This window comes from Rhinolophus sinicus, linkage group LG07 (genome assembly GCF_036562045.2).
Source record: "Rhinolophus sinicus isolate RSC01 linkage group LG07, ASM3656204v1, whole genome shotgun sequence".
NCBI lineage: Eukaryota > Metazoa > Chordata > Mammalia > Chiroptera > Rhinolophidae > Rhinolophus > Rhinolophus sinicus.
This window is the reverse complement of record NC_133757.1, coordinates 63,241,936-63,265,124: the sequence shown is the minus strand read 5'-3', so window position 1 is coordinate 63,265,124 and position 23,189 is coordinate 63,241,936. Positions and strand designations below refer to the sequence as shown.

The 23,189-nt window shown below is 45.5% G+C and overlaps 1 protein-coding gene across 4 annotated transcripts in view; it reads right to left on the bottom strand.

The window, feature by feature from the left end:
• The window catches only part of WDFY4 (WDFY family member 4), a 324,112-nt gene that overhangs the window by 79,762 nt on the left and 221,161 nt on the right, over window positions 1-23,189 (bottom strand). For all 4 annotated transcript variants that reach the window (XM_074337248.1, XM_074337250.1, XM_019730128.2 and 1 more), the window contains 4 exons: window positions 12,221-12,369; window positions 7,256-7,376; window positions 4,672-4,757; window positions 4-66 (listed from right to left, as the gene is read on the bottom strand). In XM_074337248.1, coding sequence (XP_074193349.1) covers window positions 4-66; window positions 4,672-4,757; window positions 7,256-7,376; window positions 12,221-12,369 — 419 coding nt within the window. The remainder of the gene's footprint in view (window positions 1-3; window positions 67-4,671; window positions 4,758-7,255; window positions 7,377-12,220; window positions 12,370-23,189) is intronic.

Below are 23,189 nucleotides of genomic sequence, written 5' to 3'. Positions count from 1 at the left end.
TACCTTAGATTCAGGGGGTCCTCCATTGCGCTTTTCCCCTTCAAGCTGGGTTGGAAAGAGCAGAAGCTAAACAGAAAAGGAAAGGATCATTCTATCAGCACAGGCAAGATTCTCCCACCACCAGGAACATGTCTGCAGAGCCAGCTGGGAGGCTGGGTCCATTCTTGCCTCTCCAGCCCCGTCCTGCCCCCAGTTCTTGAACACCAGACCTGCGTGCATCTCTGAGGCACCTTAGCACCTTCTGGCATTGCACACTCCAGCCTTGACGACAACAATCATAACAATAAAACAATAGCTACAATAAAAACTACATGGTTTAGATACTGCCTCTGGGCTAGGACTGGACATCTCCATTGCCAGTTTCACAAACCACTGCTTCACTCTGGGGACAAATATCATCTTAACTGTGGACTCCTTGAGCAGGGGAGGGCGCGGTTAGGCCATGTTCACTGCCTGAGCTACAGATGGAGAAGCCTTGAACAACTTTAATTAACCGTGAACAACTTTAATACCCAGCAATCACGAGGGAATATGAATAGGAGGTTCAGCATTGCATGTCTGCTTCTTCACTTTGGTCTAAAATGGAACCCGAAGACAATTTTAGGAGGTGATCCAACAGCAGTCCTCAGAAGAACCTCAAAGGGACACTACAGTCTATGGAGACGTGCCCAGAGCTGGTGTTAACAGCCTCTCTGTGGGAGTTGTTTTTCTCCACTCTGGCTCTGCCCTTTGGACCCAGCAGCTGGTCATGGTGCCAGGGACTGGTCAGGGCCAACAGGAAGGCAAGGCTAGAACCTCTGAGCAGAGAGTGACCGGGGACATTCAGGTCGGGATGTCAAATCTCACCTCAGAACTTCCAGCCCCCAGTGAAAACAGGCAACACCACCTACCGGTAGGTCCAACTTCCGTGTGGTCTTCTTTTTTTTTTTTTTTAATTTATTTTATTAAATTTATTGGGGTGACAATTGTTAGTAAAATTACATAGATTTCAGGTGTACAATTCTGTATTACATCATCTATAAATCCCATTGTGTGTTCATCACCCAGAGTCAGTTCTCCTTCCATCACCATATATTCGATCCCCCTTACCCTCATCTCCCACCCCCCACCCCCCACCCCCCTTACCCTTTGGCAACCACTAAACTATTATTTGTGTCTATGAGTTTCTGTTTCTCATTTGTTTGTCTTGTTCTTTTGTTGTTTTTGGTTTATATACCACATATCAGTGAAATCACATGGTTCTCTGCTTTTTCTGTCTGACTTATTTCGCTCAGCATTACTCTCTCAAGATCCATCCATGTTGTCACAAATGTTCCTATATCATCTTTTCTTACTGCCGAATAGTATTCCATTGTGTATATATACCACAACATCTTTATCCATTCATCTATCGAAGGACATTTTGGTTGTTTCCATGTCTTGGCCACCGTAAACAAAGCTGCAATGAACATTGGAGCACACGTGTCTTTATCTCTAAATGTTTTCAGATATTTTGGGTAGATACCCAGGAGAGGGATTGCTGGGTCATATGGCAATTCTATTCGTAATTTTTGAGGAACCTCCACACTGCCTTCCATAATGGCTGCACCAGTCTGCATTCCCACCAACAGTGTATGAGGGTTCCTTTTTCTCCACAGCCTCTCCAACATTTGTTACTATTTGTCTTGTTGATGATAGCCATTCTGACTGGGGTGAGGTGATATCTCATTGTGGTTTTGATTTGCATTTCTCTGATGATTAGTGATGTTGAGCATTTTTCATATGTCTATTTGCCATTTGTATGTCCTCTTTGGAGAAATGTCTCTTCAAGTCCTCTGCCCATTTTTCAATTGGGTTGTTTGTTTTTTGTTGTTGAGTTGCATGAGTTCCTTGTATATTCTGGATACTAGCCCTTATCGGAGGCACTGTTTGCAAAAATCTTCTCCCATTCAGTTGGTGGCCTCTTTATTTTGTCAATGGTTTCTTTTGCTGTGCAGAAGCTTTTAAGTTTCATATAGTCCCATTCGTTTATTTTAGCTTTTACTTCCATTGCCTTTGGAGTCAAGTTCATAAAATGCTCTTTGAACCCAAGGTCCATAAGTTTAGTACCTATGTTTTCTTCTATGCAGTTTATTGTGTCAGGTCTTATGCTTAAGTCTTTGATCCATTTTGAATTAACTTTGGTACATGGTGACAAATAGCAGTCCAGTTTCATTCTTTTGCACATGGCTATCCAATTCTCCCAGCACCATTTATTGAAGAGGCTGTCTTTGCTCCATTGTATGTTTTCAGCTTCTTTGTCAAAAATTATCTTTCCATATTTATGTGGTTTTATTTCTGGGTTCTCAATTCTATTCCATTGGTCTATGTGTCTGTTTTTCTGCCAATACCATGCTGTTTTGATTATTGTAGCCCTGTAGTACAAGCCAAAGTCAGGAAGTGTGATACCTCCATTATTGTTCTTATTTCTTAAGATTGCTTTGGCTATTCGGGGTCTTTTGTGGTTCCAAACAAATCTGATGATTGTTTGTTCTATTTCTTTAAAATATGCCATTGGGATTTTGATGGGGATTGCATTGAATCTGTATATTGCTTTGGGTAATATGGCCATTTTAACTATGTTGATTCTTCCAATCCATGAGCACGGAATGTCTTTCCATTTCTTTGTGTCTTCTTCAATTTCTTTCAAAAATGTCTTATAGTTTTCAGCATATAGGTCTTTCACATCCTTGGTTAAGTTTATTCCTAGGTATTTTATTCTTTTTGCTGCAATTGCAAAAGGAATTGTTTTTTGTATTTCTTTTTCTGAGATTTCATTGTTAGTATATAGGAAGGCAATGGACTTTTGTGCGTTGATTTTGTAGCCAGTGACTTTACTGTATTCGTTGATTATTTCTAATAGCTTTTTGGTGGAGTCTTCAGGGTTTTCTATATATAGCATCATGTCATATGCAAAGAGTGATAATTTAACTTCTTCATTCCCAATTTGGATGCCTTTTATTTCTTTCTCTTGCCTGATTGCTCTGGCAAGGACTTCCAACACTATGTTGAAAAGCAGAGGTGATAGGGGACATCCCTGTCGTGTTCCTGAATGTAGAGCAAAGGGCTTCAGTTTTTCTCCATTAATTATGAGATTAGCAGAGGGCTTGTCATATATGGCCTTTATTATGTTAAGGTATTTTCCTTCTATACCCATTTTATTAAGTGTTTTAATCATAAATGGATGTTGTATCTTGTCAAATGCTTTTTTGCATCAATTGATATAATCATATGATTTTTGTCCTTTATTTTGTTTATGTGATGTATCACATTGATGGATTTGCGTATGTTGAACCATCCTTGTGCCCCGGGGATGAACCCCACTTGGTCGTGATGAATAATCTTTTTAATGCATTGTTGTATTCGATTTGCTAGAATTTTATTTAGGATTTTTGCATCGGTATTCATTAGAGATATTGGTCTGTAGTTTTCTTTTTTTGTGCTGTCCTTACCAGGTTTTGGTATCAGGGTAATGTTGGCCTCATAAAATGAGTTAGGGAGTACTGTCTCTTCTTCAATTTTTTGGAAGAGTTTGTGCAGAATTGGTATTAGATCCTCTTTGAAGGTTTGGTAGAATTCACTAGTGAAGCCATCTGGTCCCGGACTTTTGCTTTTGGGAAGGTTTTGGATGACTGATTCAATTTCATTACTGGTGATCGGTCTGTTTAGATTTTCCAGTTCTTCATGGTTCAGCCTTGGAAGGCTATATGTTTCTAGGAACTTGTCCATTTCTTCTAGGTTGTTGAATTTGGTGACATATAGTCCTTCATAGTATTCTTGGATGATCCTTTGTATTTCTGTGGTGTCCGTGATAACTTCCCCTTTTCCGTGTGGTCTTCTTATGGCTAGGAACCTACCTCATCTTCTGTCCCTTCTAGATTCTCTACAAATCTCATATTTATAACTTAAATTGCAATAAAAATAAATAACCATTGGTACTAATATTTTCTTAGCTTAATTTCTTTTAGATTGATTAATCTATTTGGAGAAAAAGAAGTTAAACTAAAACAGCAGGCTTCTTTCTCTCTGTAAGAAAAAAAGATGTTCCATGCAGAAGTAGAAATCAGTGTTTGGAATTCTTTCCAATAAAATATAAAATTAGAACAACTGAAATTGGCAACTGGGATCAAAAAGAAAGATTAAGTTAAAAAAATTATTTGGAAAAATAGAAAATCAACGCCAGAAAATTCTGGAAGGCCCATTAAACAACTATTTTCTTAAATATGTTGTGTCTGCACAATTTTTCTTCCTTAAGTCATTACTGTCCTAAACTACTTCAGTCCATGGAATGGAGCCTCTGTCCCAGGATTTAGAAAACATGCTTCTGAACTGACTCTGGGTGTGAGCACACAATGTGAGATATAGATAATGTATTATATTACAGAAGTGTACACTTGAAATCTATGTAATTTTACTAACCGTTGTCACCCCAATAAACTTTAATTTAAAGAAAAAAGAAGAAAGAAAGAAAACGTGTTTCTATAGCTTTCTCTATAGTTTGTTCCATAATTCAACAGCTCTGTGGGTCAGTAAGTTCTTCCTTGTGTCTAAGCTAAATCCTGCTCACTGTGGGTTGAGAACGAGTCTCCTGAGAACAGAGCTGCCCTCAGCTCATGATCAGTCACCCTTAGAAGAGGATTTTCAAACCCTTACCTTTTGACGACCTTACTCCGATCACTGTTGTGGAAGACAAGGAATTTGGAATATCCATTTCGGAAAAAGATCTCCAGTGCGATGTCCTGTAAAGAGAAACCCTTTTACTGCTCCTGAAGTTTCCTGGAACGAAAACACCCACAGCAACGGAGCCACTGGTAGTAGGTCATGTGGGTCTCTGTGTCAGGTGTGCAAGGATTTCAATCTAAAACGGGACCAGAGGATATGAAATGGAGAATCTCACGCATGCACCCTCAGGAGAACAGAACTTGAGAAACGAGATACTCAGTTTCCCATAAATGCCTGATTTATAGAAGATGGAGACCTACCTCCTGAGCAATGAAAATCCACTGAGAATCCCTCCCATAGTCAAGCCAATGAACTCAATGCTTGGACTCTGGCCGGATTCGCTCTCTGTGCTCCTTGCCCATGAAGACAGCTACGCCAAACCTTCCACATCTGGCCTGTAGCTTACTACAGCATGCGTTTCCCAAATTGTAATTCCTCTGCTCTTCCTGAATAAACTCAATTCCTGGTAATTCATGCTTGCCTCAGTTTATCTCTTCATTCAGGTCGACACAGGCAAGCCTTCCTGGGTAGTCTTCCCAACCTCCCACAGAGGGGATACAAAGCCCTTGGTGACAGAGATGAGCAGGGTCTCTGCAGAATGTGTCGGAGGGCAGCAGACCTCAGAGTGCCTTTGGCTGAAGCAGGAAGCAAGAGCAGGCCAAGGGAGGAAAGTGCCCATTGAAACTTTCAGACACTTTCACTTCCAGGCCCGGGGGCTGGTTTCCTGAACCAAAGGGTCATCTTACCAGAAACACTAGGGAAGCTGGTTGGGTGGATGCCCCTCTGCATCAGGCAGCATCGTATGCCAGTTCACAGACGTGTGGACACAGGGTGCTCTGCTAAGCCTGTTTTGCTGAGCCATGTAATGTGGCCATGTTGACACAGCAACACTGTTTCAAGGGTTAATGCCTAAATGAACTCTACATGATTTCCTTTCTTTTTCCTTTCCTGCCTCCCTCCCTCTCTCCATCCCTTCTAATCCACACTATATGAATAACAGATTTGGAATAGGACAGGGTGAGTCCACATCTGGGATGAGATGGAGTCAGGGAGAGAATTCCCAGAGCTGGAGGGAGAGGCCAGGAGGGGTGAGGCCTGGGCATGGAGAACAAATGTGGAGGGTCAGGGTCAGATGCAGAGATGAGGTGTTATATCCAACAAGAGTCAGGTCCGGCTTCTACCTAGCTGGAAGTGAGTTCTCAAAGTCCAGTTCATTGGGATCCAGAGCAGAGGGAAAGTATTTATAATGATAATGCAAACCCCTCTCCTCTACAGGTGCACATAAGTGCCTCGGATTGTTTTCCATAAATAGAAATATAAATAACGTGCCAACAGATGATGAATATACACTCTCCCAAGGCTATGGCTTGCCCCAGGAACCTCACATGCCCAGGCTCAGACTTTCTCCTGGGAGAACCCAGGGCTGGACAAATGGGGGCCTTGCTCACAGGGCTTTTATGCCCCACTTCCAGCTTATACCACTCTCAGGCTAGCCAACCGTCTGGAAACAATTACCATTTACTGGAGGGGAAAGCTCACTTATTGATACCTGTGTGCTACTGTATATAACCTGTAAGGTAGATATACAGTCATAAAAAATAACTTTTGATACAAAGCCCAAAAATGTGCTAAGTGCTATATATGTACTGATGGAAAAGAGAAGATATGGCCCCTGTCCACTGGAAAGAGAGGTACCCGGTTGTGCCAAGGTGGCAGAGCCATGGTCGGGACTAGGTCCACGCTGGCTGCACTGCCCAGAATGTTCAGGGACTTTCAACTTGTCCCCTTCTAACTCATCTCCTTGTAAAGAAGCACAGTAAGGTCAGGCAAAATGAGAGCCAACCCTGTGTAGGCAAAAGCAGAGGACTGTGGTGGAGAGAGGAAGAGACCGGGTCAGAGGCCAGTAGCTGGTAGGCTGTGACTCGCTGACAGTAGAGCGGTGACTCTGGAAGCAATCAGCTCTGCTCGCCACCTGGGTGAGCCCTCAATGGCGCTGGGTGAGGCTCTGGGACCCTAGTGTCAGGGGACAATCGGGAGATCTCTAAACCACTTGTCCCAGGGAATTCCCAAGAGCTCAGAGAGAGGTGAGGCTGTGGGAAGGACTGCAGCCAGCGGAGGGGGACCATGGGGTCAGAAGAGGGCAGACTGGCACTCAACTACCATCAGCTCTGCCCTGAGAGGATGGACTGCCCTGTCCTGCATCCCTGAACACCCAAAGCAGCTCTGGGGCATGTCAAGGGAAAAATAAAGCCAAGAGGCTGGATTGTAAATGACACAATAAGAGAGAGTGGGCAGGGACTGGGGAGAGAGTGAAGAAGTAAGAACTCAGAGCCAGGGGACCAGGCCCAACAAGCCTAGAAAATTCACAGGTGTGTCCCAAAAGGCACTGGGCTATGCACAGGCATGAAGGGGCTCACAGAACTGTGTCCCTCACATTTAGACGGGGCGTTGATGGCACCTGGACCATGTGTCCCATGAAGAGATGGTCCCACCATTGCTCCCTCCCTGGGCATACCTGCAAGAGGAAGCGGGTCTGACGGAGCTCCCTGAGCTCACCATAGCTGTGGCGCTCGCATGAGTAATGGTCGCAGGACCTGTCTTTGCTGCACAGGTTGAACATGAATGGGTCGCTGATGCTGTAAAGGAAGTAAGACGTTCAGTGAGAGGGCATCTGGTAGACTTGTCGCTTCCTGTCCCATAGCCCTGCTTGAATTTCTGGGGCTCCGGGTGCTATAGTCAGGGTGCTGACCAAGGTGCCAGCATCCACTGACCTGGTAAACCCTGAGCACCTGTCCTCATCAGCCCTGCCCTGGGGAGTAGGATGGGCATCAGCCTCACCAGGTGAGGGACAGCAAGGCAAGGGACAGCCTCCAGAACAGGCGCGTGGTGGGAGTGTGCATGTGAGAACTCTTTCTGGGTACAGTGGGCAGAAATGGGTTAGGGGGTGGGGGAAGAGTGAAAGAGATACCCTAGTCATGTTGAGAGAAATTTCGGGCTCCGGAACGTAGTGCAGAAAGATGATGAGGTTCCTCAAGAAAGCCTGTGCTCAGCATGGCCTTGGGGCTTGGCGGGGAGCCCACCACATCGGGTGGCATCTAGTCTAGCACAGGAGAAAGTGGCAGAGAATCCCTGAGCCACCAAAGGGTGGTCCAGCCGGGCTGAGATGCCGATGGGCTGAGAAACAATGACCACAGCCTCAGCGGTGGCCCCTATAGCATGTGCCCAGAGCCAGGGAACCAGACATGGTAGCTGAGTCCAGGCCAGATGCCGCTCCCAGAGGTCAGAATGACTCCCCTTGGGAAGAACAGGATAGACAGAAAGGGGACTCATGAATTTAATAAGTATTTACACCAAAGAGAACAATTTCGATGCTGGATATAACTGAAATGCCTTCAGGTAACCAGATGAAATTTTCACCACCAATGCAAAGGGGACTTGAGAAATAAACGTGATTTCAGTTATGGACAGTTACATTTCTCAACATCTGAGTTATGTGGTAATTTTAGATTGTGTATATGACCACAGATATTCTGATTAAATGCCCTTTTAGGACCTGAGAGATACAGGGCCTCCCAAACACCTCCACCTCCAAGAAGCCTATGTGCCACCACAGACCCAAAGAACCAAGAGCTGAAAGAGCCCCACACCACTGCAAGGTGGCAGAAAGGGTGAGAAGACTGTGTCTCAGCTCCTCCCCATCCTGACTCCAAGTGTAGCCCTCACTGGCCAGCCCACAGGGTGGGCCACACATGGGACCTCCTTGCCAGGCGTCTGAGAAAGAGATCAGGCCCTCCCTCAGGCCAGCAGGACTTCTCCAATCAATGGCCAGGGTGGTGGCCCAGCATCTGCGGTGCTAAGAGTTTGGACCTGCACATTATGCTGCATTCACTGCTGGATAGAAGGGAAGACCACCTGTGGGAGACGCAGCCTGAGCTGACTGTTTAGCCTCCTACACAGCCAGCCTTAAGGATGTGGGCGCCATCCTGCCCCTTCTTAAGACAATCCTCTCAGGTCTCCTGCTCCGAGCCACATTGCTGGAGGATTGATCAATACAAAGGTGCTTTGGTTCTGGATGCTTCTACCTACATGCTTTAATTCAAACCTCCTACTGGCTGAGGCCCTTTGTTCATTATTAATGCCTCCTTCTGGGGCTAAGCTGAGCTTCCCATAAACTTCTCTGACTCCCAGTGAGGTCATGGAGGTAATTCTAGCTCCTACCCTTGGCTTAGGTCAAACAGCATCCCAGATCAAGGCTCTGGTGAGAATGACAGTATCCAACTGGAACTCCAGTATCCAATTATTATTATCCAATATCCAATTATTGTCAGGATTCACACCTAGAATTTATACCCAGAATAATTCACTACATCATAAACTCTTTACCAGACCCATCCCACAGTGAATGGGACAAGACAGATTTGCAATAATTATTTGTCAAATTGAATTAAACTGAGAAATGATGCCTTAAAATGCTTGCTGAGATGGAGGAACTATCTGACTAAAAACACCCTATCACAAATAGCTAATTGGATGATTTGGATTACCACCAAATGAACCAAATGCAATACCTTGTGAGCTGGATTGTCACTGTCAAGGATTGAATTGTGTCCCCAAAAAAGATGTATGTGGAAGTCCTCACCCCAATACCTCAGACTGAGACTTAATTTAGAAATAGGTCAATACCAGAGGTAATAATATGAAAATGAGGTCACTAAAATGGCCCTAATCTTCTGTGACTAGTCTCTTTATATAAAGAGGAAACTTGGACACAGGGTCAGATACAAACAGGGAAGATCATGTGAACACACACAGAGAGCAGATGGCCATGTGACTGAGTGACGTATCTATAAGCCAATGAACACCAGTGATTGAGGGGAAACACCAGCGGCGAGAAGAGGCAAGGAAGGATCATCCCCTAGAGTTCTAGAGAGGGAGTGGCCGCCATACCTTGATATTTGACTTCTGGCCTCCAGGACTCTAGGACAATACATTTCTGATTTTTAAAGCCACCTAGCTTTTAGTACTTTGTTACAGCAGCCCTAGCAACCTAATACAGTCACCCTATTCAGCAAAATATAACCTTCTAGAAAGGTTCTTAATTTCTGAGGAAAGTTCTAACGCACAAAGTCCAATCTCTGCTGGAGGATGTGCACTGTTCTTGAGCTTCATTTGGGATATTTTTATGGTACATCAGAGAGCCTCTTTCAAGGTCTAATGCTCAACGATACTCAATTTGATGGCAGTCTTTTAGGAGAAACATTTCAGGGTTGACTTAGCTTTATTTTTAACTGTCTTATTTATGTATCTTCCTTAGTCTCCATGGTCAAAATAAGACTTAATCCCCATTGATCTGACATGATCTAATAGCCTGTCTCTGAGAACCACGTCTGCATGCGTGCCAGAAGTTTCTTAGAGCAGTAGACAAGACCTCAGAGAGAAAGCACTGTCTGGTTAACACATACTCCTTTGAGGTACGGTGACTAAAATTACCTGTGTAATCCCCAAAGGACATTCCAGGGGAGTGATTTGTTCTCACTATACTCCTACATGCTTTCTAGAAAAGTACATTTCCAGACATGGGAAGTCTCCCTTGTCATTCCAAATCAAGTGAGTACATACAACCTGACGTCTGGGCTTCTATTAAAAGTGCAGATATAGTCAATTTGATCATGATTAGATGCACCTCATAAACACAATTTAGCTGATCAATAAGATCTTATCTAACACTAACTCGATTTAAACCAGAAGTAGAGAGTGAAGCAATGGATTATGCAAGTCATTACATGGGCACGCCATGCATATAGGTAGAGTAGAAAGCTTTCATCAGCTCTCAGAAAGGCAAGTCTGCAGACGCATTGTCCATATTGATCAGTATCAATAAAACATGAGCAATAAGATGGGATGTGTGTGCCAAGTATTAATTATGCTTCTCCTGCCTTGGAAAAGCACAGAGGTGAATGTTTGGTATGAATAAAAGATGGAAATTAGCAGAGAGAAAAATGCCAAGCATTTTAAAGCAAATCTAAATCAAGGGAGAGTGGCTGACATCTCTTCTTCCACACTCCTTAAATTCCAGCTTTTGGACATAGGCTTGAAATGATGTGACAACTGGGAATTAAGATTCTGAGTTATTGGCAAGTGGCTCCTCTGTCAACAGTCTAAAAAAGTGGTTCTCAAAATGTGGTCCCAGACCGGTAGCATCAGCATCATCAGAGAACTTGTTAAAATCTCAGGCCCTACCCCAGAGCTGCCAAATTAGAAATGGGGGTAAAGGCAGGTCCCGGGAGCCTGTTTTAACAAGCCTTCCAGGTGATTTGCGAGCCACTGGCTAAGAGGTTTTCTTGTCATCATTTAAGACTTGGCTAACGAGGAAAGTCAAGACTTATCTCTGAATTAAAAAATCTTCATCCAAATTTCTTCAAAAGCAATGATCAATAATGAATGTCAACTATAATTTTATATATGTAAATATAATTTATATATTATATATAATTATATATAAAGAAGTGGAGTACAGCATAAGGAATAGAGACAGTGGAACTTAATGGCTGTATGCAATATCAGAGGGGTAGTAGATTTGGGGAGGAGGGTTATCACTTTGTGAGGGGTATAAATGATAAATGTCTAACTATTACAGTGTTTTGTACACATGAAACTAATAAAAAAAAGCAATGATCAAATAAAAAAAATACAACTTGACAACTTAACTTCTAGCAAAAGTATGAACATGGTCAATTTTGTTTTGAATGGCTGTACTCTATAAACACAAGAGACTTAATTAGTAAGTGCTTGATTGAACCCAAATAGCCAAATGAATTTGATAAAAAAAAAAAAAAACACAAAAAGAAAAACACAAAAATACCTCAGAATTTCCTGCCAAAGACCTTTGGTGTTAGTTGGTATAAAAATGATTCTTCAAATGTTTCCCCAAATCTCACCCATTCTTTAAGACCCAGATCTTAGCCCACTTCCTCAAATAGCTCTCTGTTACTACACCAGTCTCACACCATCTCTTCAGTGTAAAGCCCAAGAGTCTTCCCATAACATATATTTTGTTCTATGATGTTAGTGTGCCCCAAACTCTTTCCAAAACAAACTGCTTATGCTGCTGGACATGAAGGGGCAATGCGCGATGCATTACATAAGAATGAGCAATCAACAAGTTTTTGAGTGAGGAAGCTCATGGAACTGGACGCTATTACGAAAATAACCTAAGGGGAGACCCCCTTTTGTCTGTGCTGTACTCCCCATCAGCAGAGACATGAGGAGCTGCCATATTGTGTTCCACTCCAGGTTTTAGCTTTGGGGGACTACAGTCATGGACGCCTATGCCTTGTGTTGTTCTACTTTATCTCATGGTTAAGTTTCAGGCCCAAACGTAAGTCCACAGCCAGAACAAGGTGGGAGGGGCAGGAGTGGGGTAGCTGAGGAGGAAGATTGGGGCTCAGGGACGAATCTGCTGGGAGAGGTGAGAACTCACTTGGATAAGCAGTGGCGGGTGCAGTAGACATCACCGACAGGAGAGAGTGTGAAGTTCTCGCAGATGTAGAAGTGCTGATGGCCAAAGAGCAGGAGCCCTTCGGAGACCACGTGGCCCTGCACGATCACCAGAGAGTACTTCTGTGTCACCTGGAGGAAGACAGCGCCAGAGTCAGACCATGGGCAAGCAAAGCGTGTCTATTATTCTTATGGAGGGCAGGAGGGCGGGGACCGTCACCCACTGTGCACTAGGAATTGAGAGCAGGTCCCTGTAAGAATGACAGAGTCACTACCCAGAGCTGTACGGCTCTTCACAGTTTATGTGGTGCTTCTGCACCCAATACCTCTTTAGTTATTTCATCTACCCAAGGCCACCCACACCCCACCAAGGCATGTGGACGGATGTCTATTACTGTACTGGGAATACTGACATTCTTTCTCTCACTTAAGCTCCTCCACAACTGTACTAAACATTCTATAGATAACAATGAGGAATGTTTGTGAGGTACAACGCATCCCTCAGTGACAGGGGCCAAGGACCTTTGCCAGTGACCAGCTGGAAAGGGGCTGAGCCAGGACTGGAACCGGGTCTGTCTAGGAGCACAAGTTCAAGCCTGGTACTGCTGTGTACAAGACCAAGGCTAGTCCAAGGTGTGTAATGAGGAGGCATGTGCTCCTCCCAGACCCCTCCTTTCAGAATTAAGTGTCCATTCTCTCCACAGCTGGAAATGTTGGCAGCTTTCCAGAACTGCCTCAGCGAAGGAGAGCACCGAGCCCAAGGTTACATCCCCTTCCAAGTGGCAGCCTGTACCCAACAACTGTATCCACGGAGTCAGTGGAGGCCTCTGTTGAGACTTCGTCAGAGTTGCACCCCCTCCTTTGCCTAGTCCTGTAACCCTCACTCCCAGTATGCTTCCTGCATGCCCATCTTGGGCTCATAGTTGGCTTTCCAGGGATTCTGGCCTGGGGCAGTATCTGGGTGTGACCCAGAGTCCTGCATGAAGTAAGGACTAAGTGGGTCCTTACATGGAATACATTTCTGAAGTAATGAGTGAGGGAATAAATAATAAATTCTAGATGAGGAAAGCCCACATGGACAGATTAAGGCCAAGGCCAACAATTTCTCAGGGTCATTCTGTGCTAATTCCAGTTATATGAAAGAAGAACTGGTATTTTTTTGACTGCCTACCATATGACTACTGTAAACATTTTACACATATTAAGCAATAAAATCCTTACAATTGGGCAAGGATGTTTTACAATCTAATTCAGAGATGAAACAAAGCGAGGTCTCAGAGGTAAGAATCTCACCAAAGATCAGTCACCTAATAAGCAGCAGAGCCTGGGACTGAAGCTCAGCATCCTGCTCACTTTGGAAGCAAGGATGAGGCCACAGTGATGAACCCTGGAAAGCAGGCCCTGGGTACCAATTGTCCAACTCCTGTATCAAATGGGATGAGTCAAAGTGAGGGCCAAGACTCACCAAGGGTTTGTTCTAAGATAAGCATTAACCACTACAATCCAAGACGGGTTATCACTGAACTACTTTTCCTAGGTAAGGACGAGCCCAGGGTCTTGGTTCCTGTAGCCCACGCCTGCTGCGGGCAGCTAGCTCTCCCTGCCTCTCCTGGAGCTGGCCCTCAAGCCACCTTCAGTGCCATCTTCCACATGGACTCATTTCCAACTGCATCCCCCATCCAGACGTTCATCAATTCAACTGTTATGGACTCAGCACCTACTACATGCCAGGTTCTCATTCACACTTTGGGGATAGAGGGAGGGACAAGATAAACAAGAACCCTATTCTCATGGGACTTAAAGTCCAGTGGGGGAAGATGGATAGTAGACATACATGTCAACCAATAAATAATTACAAATCATGATATGTGCTGAGAGAAAATAAATAACAGGGCGATGATAAGGCAGAGAGAAACTTGAGGGAACACTTTTAGGAAAACCCTGAGAATTGAAGGACGGAAATTGGGCAGGCATGGCAAAGCTGGGAGAAAACATTTCAGGGGAAGGGAATAGCCCATTCAGAGCCCAGAGGCAGGGAGACAGAAAAGGGAAGGGGAGCAGAAGAGGTCAGTGTGGCGGACATGACATTGGAAAGTAGGAATGTACAGATCACGGGGGCCTTACATGCCTTGGTAAGGCCACTAGGCTTTATTCTAGAAAGCCATGGAGGTGTCATTTCTAGAAAATGCCACTGACTACCAGGCAGAGAATAGATTGGAAAGAGCCAAGCGTGGAAGGAGGGTGATCAGTCATGTGGCCATTTCAGTGGTTCTGTGGAGGGATGATGGCTTTGGACAGGGTGGCAGAGGGAAAGAGGAGAAGTAGTTGAATCTAAACAAGAAGTAACAGTAATGCTACGAGAAAAACTGTGGGAAAGGAAAACTAATGTATATATCAGAGGGTCCCAAAAAATGTATATACATTTTAAGAACTAAAACAACTGTATTAAAATTGTAATGATGCTAGCATTCATTTGATTAATGCCACCTTTTGAGCGAACGTCATACTACACATTGCTACCGTAATTCAATTCAACTTCAAAAAATAATACATAGATAACATCTCTTAAAATGTGTACATTTTTGGCACCCCGGTCATATATATATATAAAGGAATATATATATAAAGGAATGAAGATAAATGTCTACTTTGGGACTTAGGCAATTGAGTTGAGTCCCCCAGCTTCCCTAAAAGCCTCTCCAAGAGGCAACCACCATTATCATGTTATAGTATTGAAGGGTACCACATATGCCACCCCAAAATATGCCAAATATGCAAAATATGGCATAAGAATTATTTTGAGCTAAAGACACTTAAAAAATAGCAGGTACAAGAAGGGCACTCGGGCCTCCCCTTTTCTTCCTGAACGCAGGAGATAAAATTCCCATATGAAAGATGTCCTCCCTATGCCAAGAGGAAAAGAACGTTTTCATCACCCGAGATGGGGACTCAAGGCCAAGAGAGAAATCTGTACGTTGTTAAACTAACCCTTATCTTTCTTCAGGCTACCTCTGTATTTTATGTTTCACAATTACTAGTCACTTAAGCCGGGCCACTTCTGACGTCTTCATTTTCCTGTGAAAGCTCCCATGTATACGTAAAAATAAAACTTGTGTGCTTCTCTCCTGCTAATCTGTCTTCTGCCAATTCAATTCTCAGGCCTAGCTGGGTACTCTGATAAGAGGGTAGAAGAAAAGCTTCATCTCTCCTACAGCATATGCTTCCCAAGAGATTCTATGAATATCTACATAAGCAAGTTTTATGTATAGTCTCTTTTTTTACACAAACAGCATGTTCATATATTTAGTGTTCTGCATCTAGTTTGTCCCTTGAACAGCCCATCTTGGGGAACCTTCCAAATCATGCTTATCAGGAGGTGCAGACCACCCCCTCGCGTGGATGTACTACATGTCATGTGACCAACCTACTGATTAGTGTTGTTTGCAAATGTTGTGATAAGTGACGCTTCAGTGACCATCCTGTACATATGTCACTTTAAACATATAAATACACCTGTAGGTTAAATTCCTAGAAGTAGAATTTCAAGTCCAGGATGTGGGCTTTTTCAATTCTGCTTACTATTGCCAGATAGCTGTCCTGCAAGGTGGTACCAATTTACACTCCCATCAGCACCGTAAGGAGGGCTATGCCAGAGTGTTTACACTTTTCACAGGGAGACATGGCATGGCGACATCAGCGCTGGCCTATGTACCTCTAAACCTCTCACTCCCCATGGTGCCCCACCCTCCCCCAACCTCTGCAGGGCCAACAGCAGAGGCTGGAGCACATTCCCGTGATGTCCTGGTGCTTTCCTTTGGGGAGAACTAAGTAACAACCAGAAGAACCCAAACCACAGAAAAAAGTCTGGTGAGAGCTGGGTTAATAGCTCAAAAATTGATTTTGCTAGAAAAGAATGGCATTTTAAAAACTGAGAAGTGAACCCAAGTGAACTATTACCTGCTCTTCCATTTAAATCAGTGCTGGGAGGGCTCCATCCCAAGTTTACTCGTGATTAAGAAATCTCTCATGCCATGATTCTATCGATCACCTTAGAAAGAGTGGAACTTCTGCTTCATGAAAATAATTTTTTAAGATTGGCTAGATGAGATACTTTCATTCCTGAATAGGTATGTGGCCACATCTGGACCTGTGTATAAGGAACAGTTCGTCTGGGAACCCCAAAATACCAGGGCTGAAGCTCGAGGGGCGACGATGTAGTGGGACGTTCCACGGGAGACCATGGCAGCAGATGCTCCTGGAGTTAGGCCTCCGTGTGCACGTCTGCACAGGGGAAGGTCAGCTGGAGGCTCTCAGAAGTTTCTTCCCACATGATTCACCTGCAGTTTAGTGCAATGCCCTAATTTTATGGCGTGAAAACTGAGATGCAGAGCTGTCATCTGCGCTACCTAGAACAGAGCTAATGTGTACATTTTCTTATAATTCTGGAAAATCTGCTGCAAAGAAAGCTTAAGCCTGCTCACATGTATCACAGTGCCTTTTCGTACATCTTCTGTTCGCCTAGGCCTCGTTTTCAATACGTTCTGTTATAATGGTATATGGAATGAGTATGTTCATTTTTCAAAAACAAACTAACAAACAAAACACAGGTTGCTGAGAAAAAGTTAGGTATCAAAAAGGAAGGAGATGATATAAATTATACTTTTGTTGGCTACCTATGAAGTCTGGCATCCACTCTTTGTATTAATACCTTGATCATTTTTAGATGGAGCATTCAGTCACACTAATAATCAACGTAATAACAGAAAAATGAGGATACTATTTTTATGTACCAATGTGGCAAATCTGAGAAGAAACATAATATGTGGATCTCTTTCCATCAGCTCATCTTTTTAGGCAGCGACAAGGAGCAGGAATGCCCCCTGCCTGCCTGCACGTGCCACTTTCACAGCAAGACTGCAAGCAGATATTCCTCCCAGCCTTTCTCTGCCACTCGGAGGAGACCAGATGGAGAAGGATGGAAACTGCAGCAGTGTAAAGTGAACGCTTTTCCAGTCCCAAAGACAGGTCGAAGAGCAGTGTCTAGCATAAACGGCATTTACTAAGGATCTGCTTGTTGGCGACTGATTGAAAGTGAGGCATGTTTCCAGCTGGGGCAGCTCTGAATATTGTAAAACCTGGACTCATGGATCTCAGGTATTTATTTGAAGAATTAGTATGTCTGAAAATCACCTGGATGCTTGTGAAAGTTCATATCCCCTGGCTACATCCCCAGAAGTTCCCATTCAGCAGGCACAGGGCCGTGGAATCTGCATTTTAATAAGCAGCTCAGATGATTCAAATGTAGGTGGTCTAAAGGTGGCACTTTGAGAAACTGACCCATGGACACCAGCAAGTCTATGAAAGATGAGGTCTCATCTCATGAAGCATATTGCTCATAATGCATTCATTTGTTCATGATTCATTTAACAGATAAGTGTTGAATGTTAAGTGTGTGCCCCACACGCTGTTAGGCACAGTGGTGTAACAGGAGATAGAGGAGAGGACTAATTGTTCCCGCAACAGTGTGACAGGGAAGGTGCAGGCACCCTGGGGGCACAGCGTGGAGCGCCTGGCCCAGATGGGGGTGAGAAAGGCGGCAGAGGTGACATCAGAGAAGTGGTTCCCAAGGAAGTGATGTCACCATTAGCCTGGGGTTAGGAGTTAAGAAGTTAGAGACAGGGGCAGAGCATCACAAGGCCTAAAGTCTTGACCAGCTGGACATGTTTGGAGGTTATAAGTAGTTCTGTGTAATTAGAGTATAAAGTCAGGTGTGTGTGTGTGTGTGTGTGTGTGTGTGTGTGTGTGTGTAAGCATGAGGGAGGCAATTCCAGCGAAGAGGCGGGGCCAGCTCTGGCGTGGCCTTATGCACAAAGTATGCCAAAGACAGTCTCAGAAGGTGTTAAGTGGGGACGACATGTGCAGCTCTACTGTTTAGAAAGTCAGTCAGTCATGGCAATTCATCCACACAGGAGGTTGTACTACCATGGAATGGTTAACACATGTCTTCACCTTCTACAAACATCCTCTGAAAAATACCTGGGAAGAGCTTACCGCTGCTCTCTGCTGGCCAGAGCAAAAATCACTCCCTTTGAGCTAATTCTTTTCTACTGAGGTCAAACTAATATTTTACACTGAGTTTGTATAAAAAATAACGAATGTTTCATTTTTAATGTATTATCATTAAAGAAAACAGCAATAGCAAAAACAACTCTCACTTGAGATTTGGACAGGGTCAGAAGCCTCACTTCCGAGAGCAGCTGCATGGAGGGTACTAGGGACCATCCCCAAAAGCACAGTGTCTGACTCAGACCCACAATTAACATGCATTAAAAAACCACTCCTCACATCAAACAGAGCTGTTTACAGAGAAATGTGTTTGTGGTTCTGGGAATCATTAATCAACAGCGCAAAGGTGGCACAGAATAATTATTGTCCCAGGTATCGCTGGAGGCGATCAGAGCTCCAGTGTTCACACAAAGAAATGAGGGAAGCTGCTGCCACCCTGGAGCTCCAGGCCCACCTGCTTCCTGCAGAGCCCTCCTGGGGGGACGGTGGGGACGGGCCATCCAGAAGCCGGGAAGGAAGTTATACCCCGGAGTCCACTGGGTTGTGTCCAGCAAAGGCCATAAAGACAAGTGCTTCTGAGATGGCAGGAGAAGAGGAACCAGGGACTCCCCACGAGGCTGCTGCCCAATTTATGTGATGGCCACTTCAGGCAGGTGCTCCCAGGTTTCCTGAGCATGGGCACACACCCTCCCCCACACCCTCCTGTGGGTGTGCTTTCGTTTAGAAAAGGCACAAGGCCCAAAGGTTTTCTGGAGACATCTGAATTGGGGGAATTCCCAGCTTTCATCTAATACTTACTACAATGTCTCAACACAAGCAGAAAGTGTGAGCACAGGAAATGCAGAAAATACCTACACACACACACACACACACACACACACACACACACACACACACTCACACACACACACTCACACACACACAGCCCTCCTGTGGGCAAACTTTCTGTATATTAGTTTGAACACGTTCGTGTCAAGGGTCAATGCAATAATCCTTCCTTCCTCAACTTCCAGTTCCTATCCCTGACAATAGGCAGAGTGGACGGGGCTAAGGCCACAGCGAAGCAGGGCTGAGGCTCGGGCAGGTGGGCAGCGTGGCATGCTGTGACCCAGGCAGAGATGCCGTGTGTGGTAAAGGACCTGGGAGCCTGCCTGCCTGGGCAGCATTAACCAGAACAGTTACACTGGAAGCACTGTGGGGCCTGGAGCCAACACCTCCACACCCCAATATGGGGAGGCTGCTGCAAATCAGCATGCTGGAGACTTTATGTAACTTGCCCGACACAGTGAGTTGGGAGACGGCAGAGAGTGAAAAATCATGTGAACAAATCATGCAAGACAGCTCAGGGATGAAATCCCAGCAATTGTAGTTAGTAGCCCCACTGGGCCCTCTTTGAGCTATCTTTACAATGAAAATGATAAAGCCTCCGTCAAGGGACCAGGGTGAGACTCAATGAGACGCTGCAGGAAGAACACACACAGGAAGGCTCCAGATGTCCATCTAGCGACATTTTTGCCAATGATGGCAATAAACAAAGAGCAGAATGAACCTCTGAGCACCTGCCTTGTGCCAAGTTGCCCTTTGCCTCCCTGGTGGTAGTGGTAGAGTTGCCATGGCAGCCAGCCTTTGCCAAGCCACGCCCTACCTGCTCCCAGAGGGCTCCCCTCTGAGGCTGGTCCACTCAGTGCATGCCACCTCTCAGGCCAGGCCCCCAGGCACTCAAGAGCAGACCCAGGACACAGCTGCAGGCTGGCTGCCCACTCTCTGAGCCCCCACACTGCCCCTCTGCACACCCACAGGTTCCCTGCACGTGGCCTCCTGACGTAGCTTTACTTTCCAGTTCAGCAGATCTTTCCAGAGCACAAATGCTATGTTAGGGAATGGAGAGACAAGGATGAACCCAAGCCTGTAATGAAATGGCATGCAAACTCAGAAATAATCACAGAGCCATGCAGCCAGAGGCATGCAGGCAGTGGAGGGAACAGGCTGCTGTGGGCAGCCGAGGCTATGAGTGTACTGCGGGTGGCGCTCCAGAACTGGCTCACCTGGCAGGAGGCCTTGGCTGCAGTGAAGCTGTAAGCGAGCAGGTGGGCATGGGGCAGCGAGGATCTGGCTCTGGAGGTGTGTGGGGGCTGGTCACCAGCCAGCAGGGCTGCTCCACAGAGAGCTCTCTGGTCTACACCTGACCCCTCTCTTCTGACCGAAGGGTGTTCTTGAGCTCTGGGGCCAGTTCTCTCATTCCTCCCTGCCTCAAGCTTTAAATTCAGGGGCCTACTCAGTTTCACCACACATTAAACCAGGCCCCAGAGTACCTTACCTCTTTTCCAAGAAAGTTGTATTTTATAGTGGGTGCAGAGCTCCCACAGGGGGCCATCCCTGAAAGTCAGGTCTCTCACAGGCTCTACTCTGACCCACTGTCTCATCCTCCACATCTCAGCGTGACAACAGACCCGTCAGACCCTGGGGCCCCCACTGCACCGGTATACTCACCATGGCACCTCCCTAACCCTGCGTTCCTGCCCGCGGAAGAATCCCAGAGGTCAGCTGGGGCCAGGTTTGAATTAGAGCACGCATTCCTCCATCTTTCCAAGAACAGGCCCTTTCCCACTTCCTCGGGGCCATGGCTTAGCATTCATACCCCACCCCACCCTCCTTTTTGAAGAGAGAGAACAAATCCTAAGGGACTATTAAAAGAAGAGTGATGGCCACAGTGACAGCAGAAGATACAACCCACTGAGCGCTCCCCTACCGCCGGGCTCAGAAACACACAGCACCTCTTGGATCTTCAACGCGAGCTGATCAGTCAAGGAGTATAACCCCCTTGTAAAGGTAAAGGAAATGAGGCTCAGGCGTGGGTCTGTTACTTACCCAAAGTCGCTGGGCCTGTAAGAGGTGGAGGTGGGTTTGGGTAGGTGGGGTCTGTACAAGGCTCTGTGGGTGGCATCGGCCCCCTCCACCCCAGGGAGCTTGCCTCCCATGGCCCGGGCCCCTCTCCTCCCAGACCTACTTCTCCAGGGAGCAGGTATGTCTGGTGGTTTGATCCCTCTGACCCTGGTGGAACTCAGGCTGAATCAGAAACAATCTCTCCCACAATTTACCAAGAAACGAGAGGTAACAAGAACAAAAGGAATGAAAACAACGCATTAAAAGAACAAATGTCCAGACAATAGAAAAGAATGACCTTGCTCTGTCAGCTGCTCAGTCTCACTCATTTGGGTCCCAGGCCCTGGGCTGGCCCCCCTGGCAGGCAAGGGGACCCCAAATGCTAAGTGGAACCAGGACAGCTCCTGTTGTCAGCCCCTGCTGGGTTCTGCTGATCCTGTCTGCAGAGCCTGACAATCCCTGCTACCACAACAAGCCACTTGTGTTGTTTCTGACAGCGTCCTGTACGGCATGGAGACCCAGAAAGACTAAAGATGAAGTACCTTTTCCAGGTCCTGTCCTCTCTCTCAGGAGCTGGGAAAGTCAGTCACCTGTGGGCTTCTTGCTCCCCCAACAAGAGCCCTGATGGACACTCAGCAAAAATAAGACTCTGAGACCAACGCAAGTACCAAGGGCATCTGACTGCTACACAGATCGGGGCTGGGACTAGTTCTTAGCTGTGACCATAGCCTATCCCAGTCAGGGCTGGAGCCACCAGGGAATCAAGCCATCTACAGAAGCTCTCCTTGGAAGAGCTTCTTCCACGGAAGAAGAACATGGAAGAGGATGTGGGATATGGACAGTCCATATGTGACCAAATGTGACAGGCAGTATTCGAAAGATGTCCCAAGAGCCCCATCCCTGGTTATCCCACCAAACTCTAACCTAGGAATGGCTTAAAAGGACTTTGTAGATGAAATCAAAGTTATGAATCAATGGATCTGAAAATAGGGAGATTATCGTGGATTATCGGGTGGATCCAATGTAATCACATGAACCCTTAGAATCAGAAGAGGAAGGCAGAAGAGTCAGTGGAGAGAGGCTATGGCAGAGGGGGGCAGAGGGGAGATGAGACAGAAGGGGGTCGGAGAGGTCTGCGGGTGAGAAGGGCTCGACCTGCTGTAGCTGGCTTTGAAGGTGGAGGGAGGAGTCACAAGGCAAGGGATGTGGGGTGTCTCTAGAAGCTAAGACTTAAAGAAATGGGGACCTTAGTCCTACAGAAGCATGGAACTGAATTCTGCCAACACCTGGATGAGCTTGGAAACAAATTCACTCCTAGAGCCTCTAGAAAGAAATGCAGCCCTGTCAACACCTTGGTTTCAGCCCTGCCAGACACTAAGCAAAGAACTAGCTGAGCTATACCATGCTCAGATTTTTTAGATAATCAACATATGTAGTTTTAAGTCACTATGTTTATGGCAATTTGTTATGGCAGCAATAGAAAATTAATACACCAAAGAAAACCAAAGCACTGCCAAGAAGAGATCATCTCTTCTTATCAAAACCATGAAAAGAACCAATATGGAGACAACAAATAACCCAACAGTTCCTTACCCTGTCAGAGAAGGAATGGCTGAGACCTGAGATCTGTTTAACATGTATCCTTCGTGTCAAGGTTTCTCACCTTGGCATGATAGACACTTTGGGCTAAATAATTGTTTCCTGGTGGAGGGTACAACTGTCCTGAGCGATGCAGGGTGTCCAGCAGCACCCCTGGCCTCTGCCCACCACATGCTGCCCAGAAACACCCCTGACCCCAAGTCACAACTAAAATGTCTCCAGATGTTAGCAAATGTCCCCTGGGGGGTAAAGTTGCCCCCTATAGAGAATCACTGTTTTACATAATCCTTTAAGGGCATAAGGTAAATAAAAGTGTTTGTGGTAAGAAAGCATTGATCTCAGCTGTTTTTGTTTTTGTTTTTTCAGTTGACTAGGCATTTACCAAAAAGCCATTTACCTACATG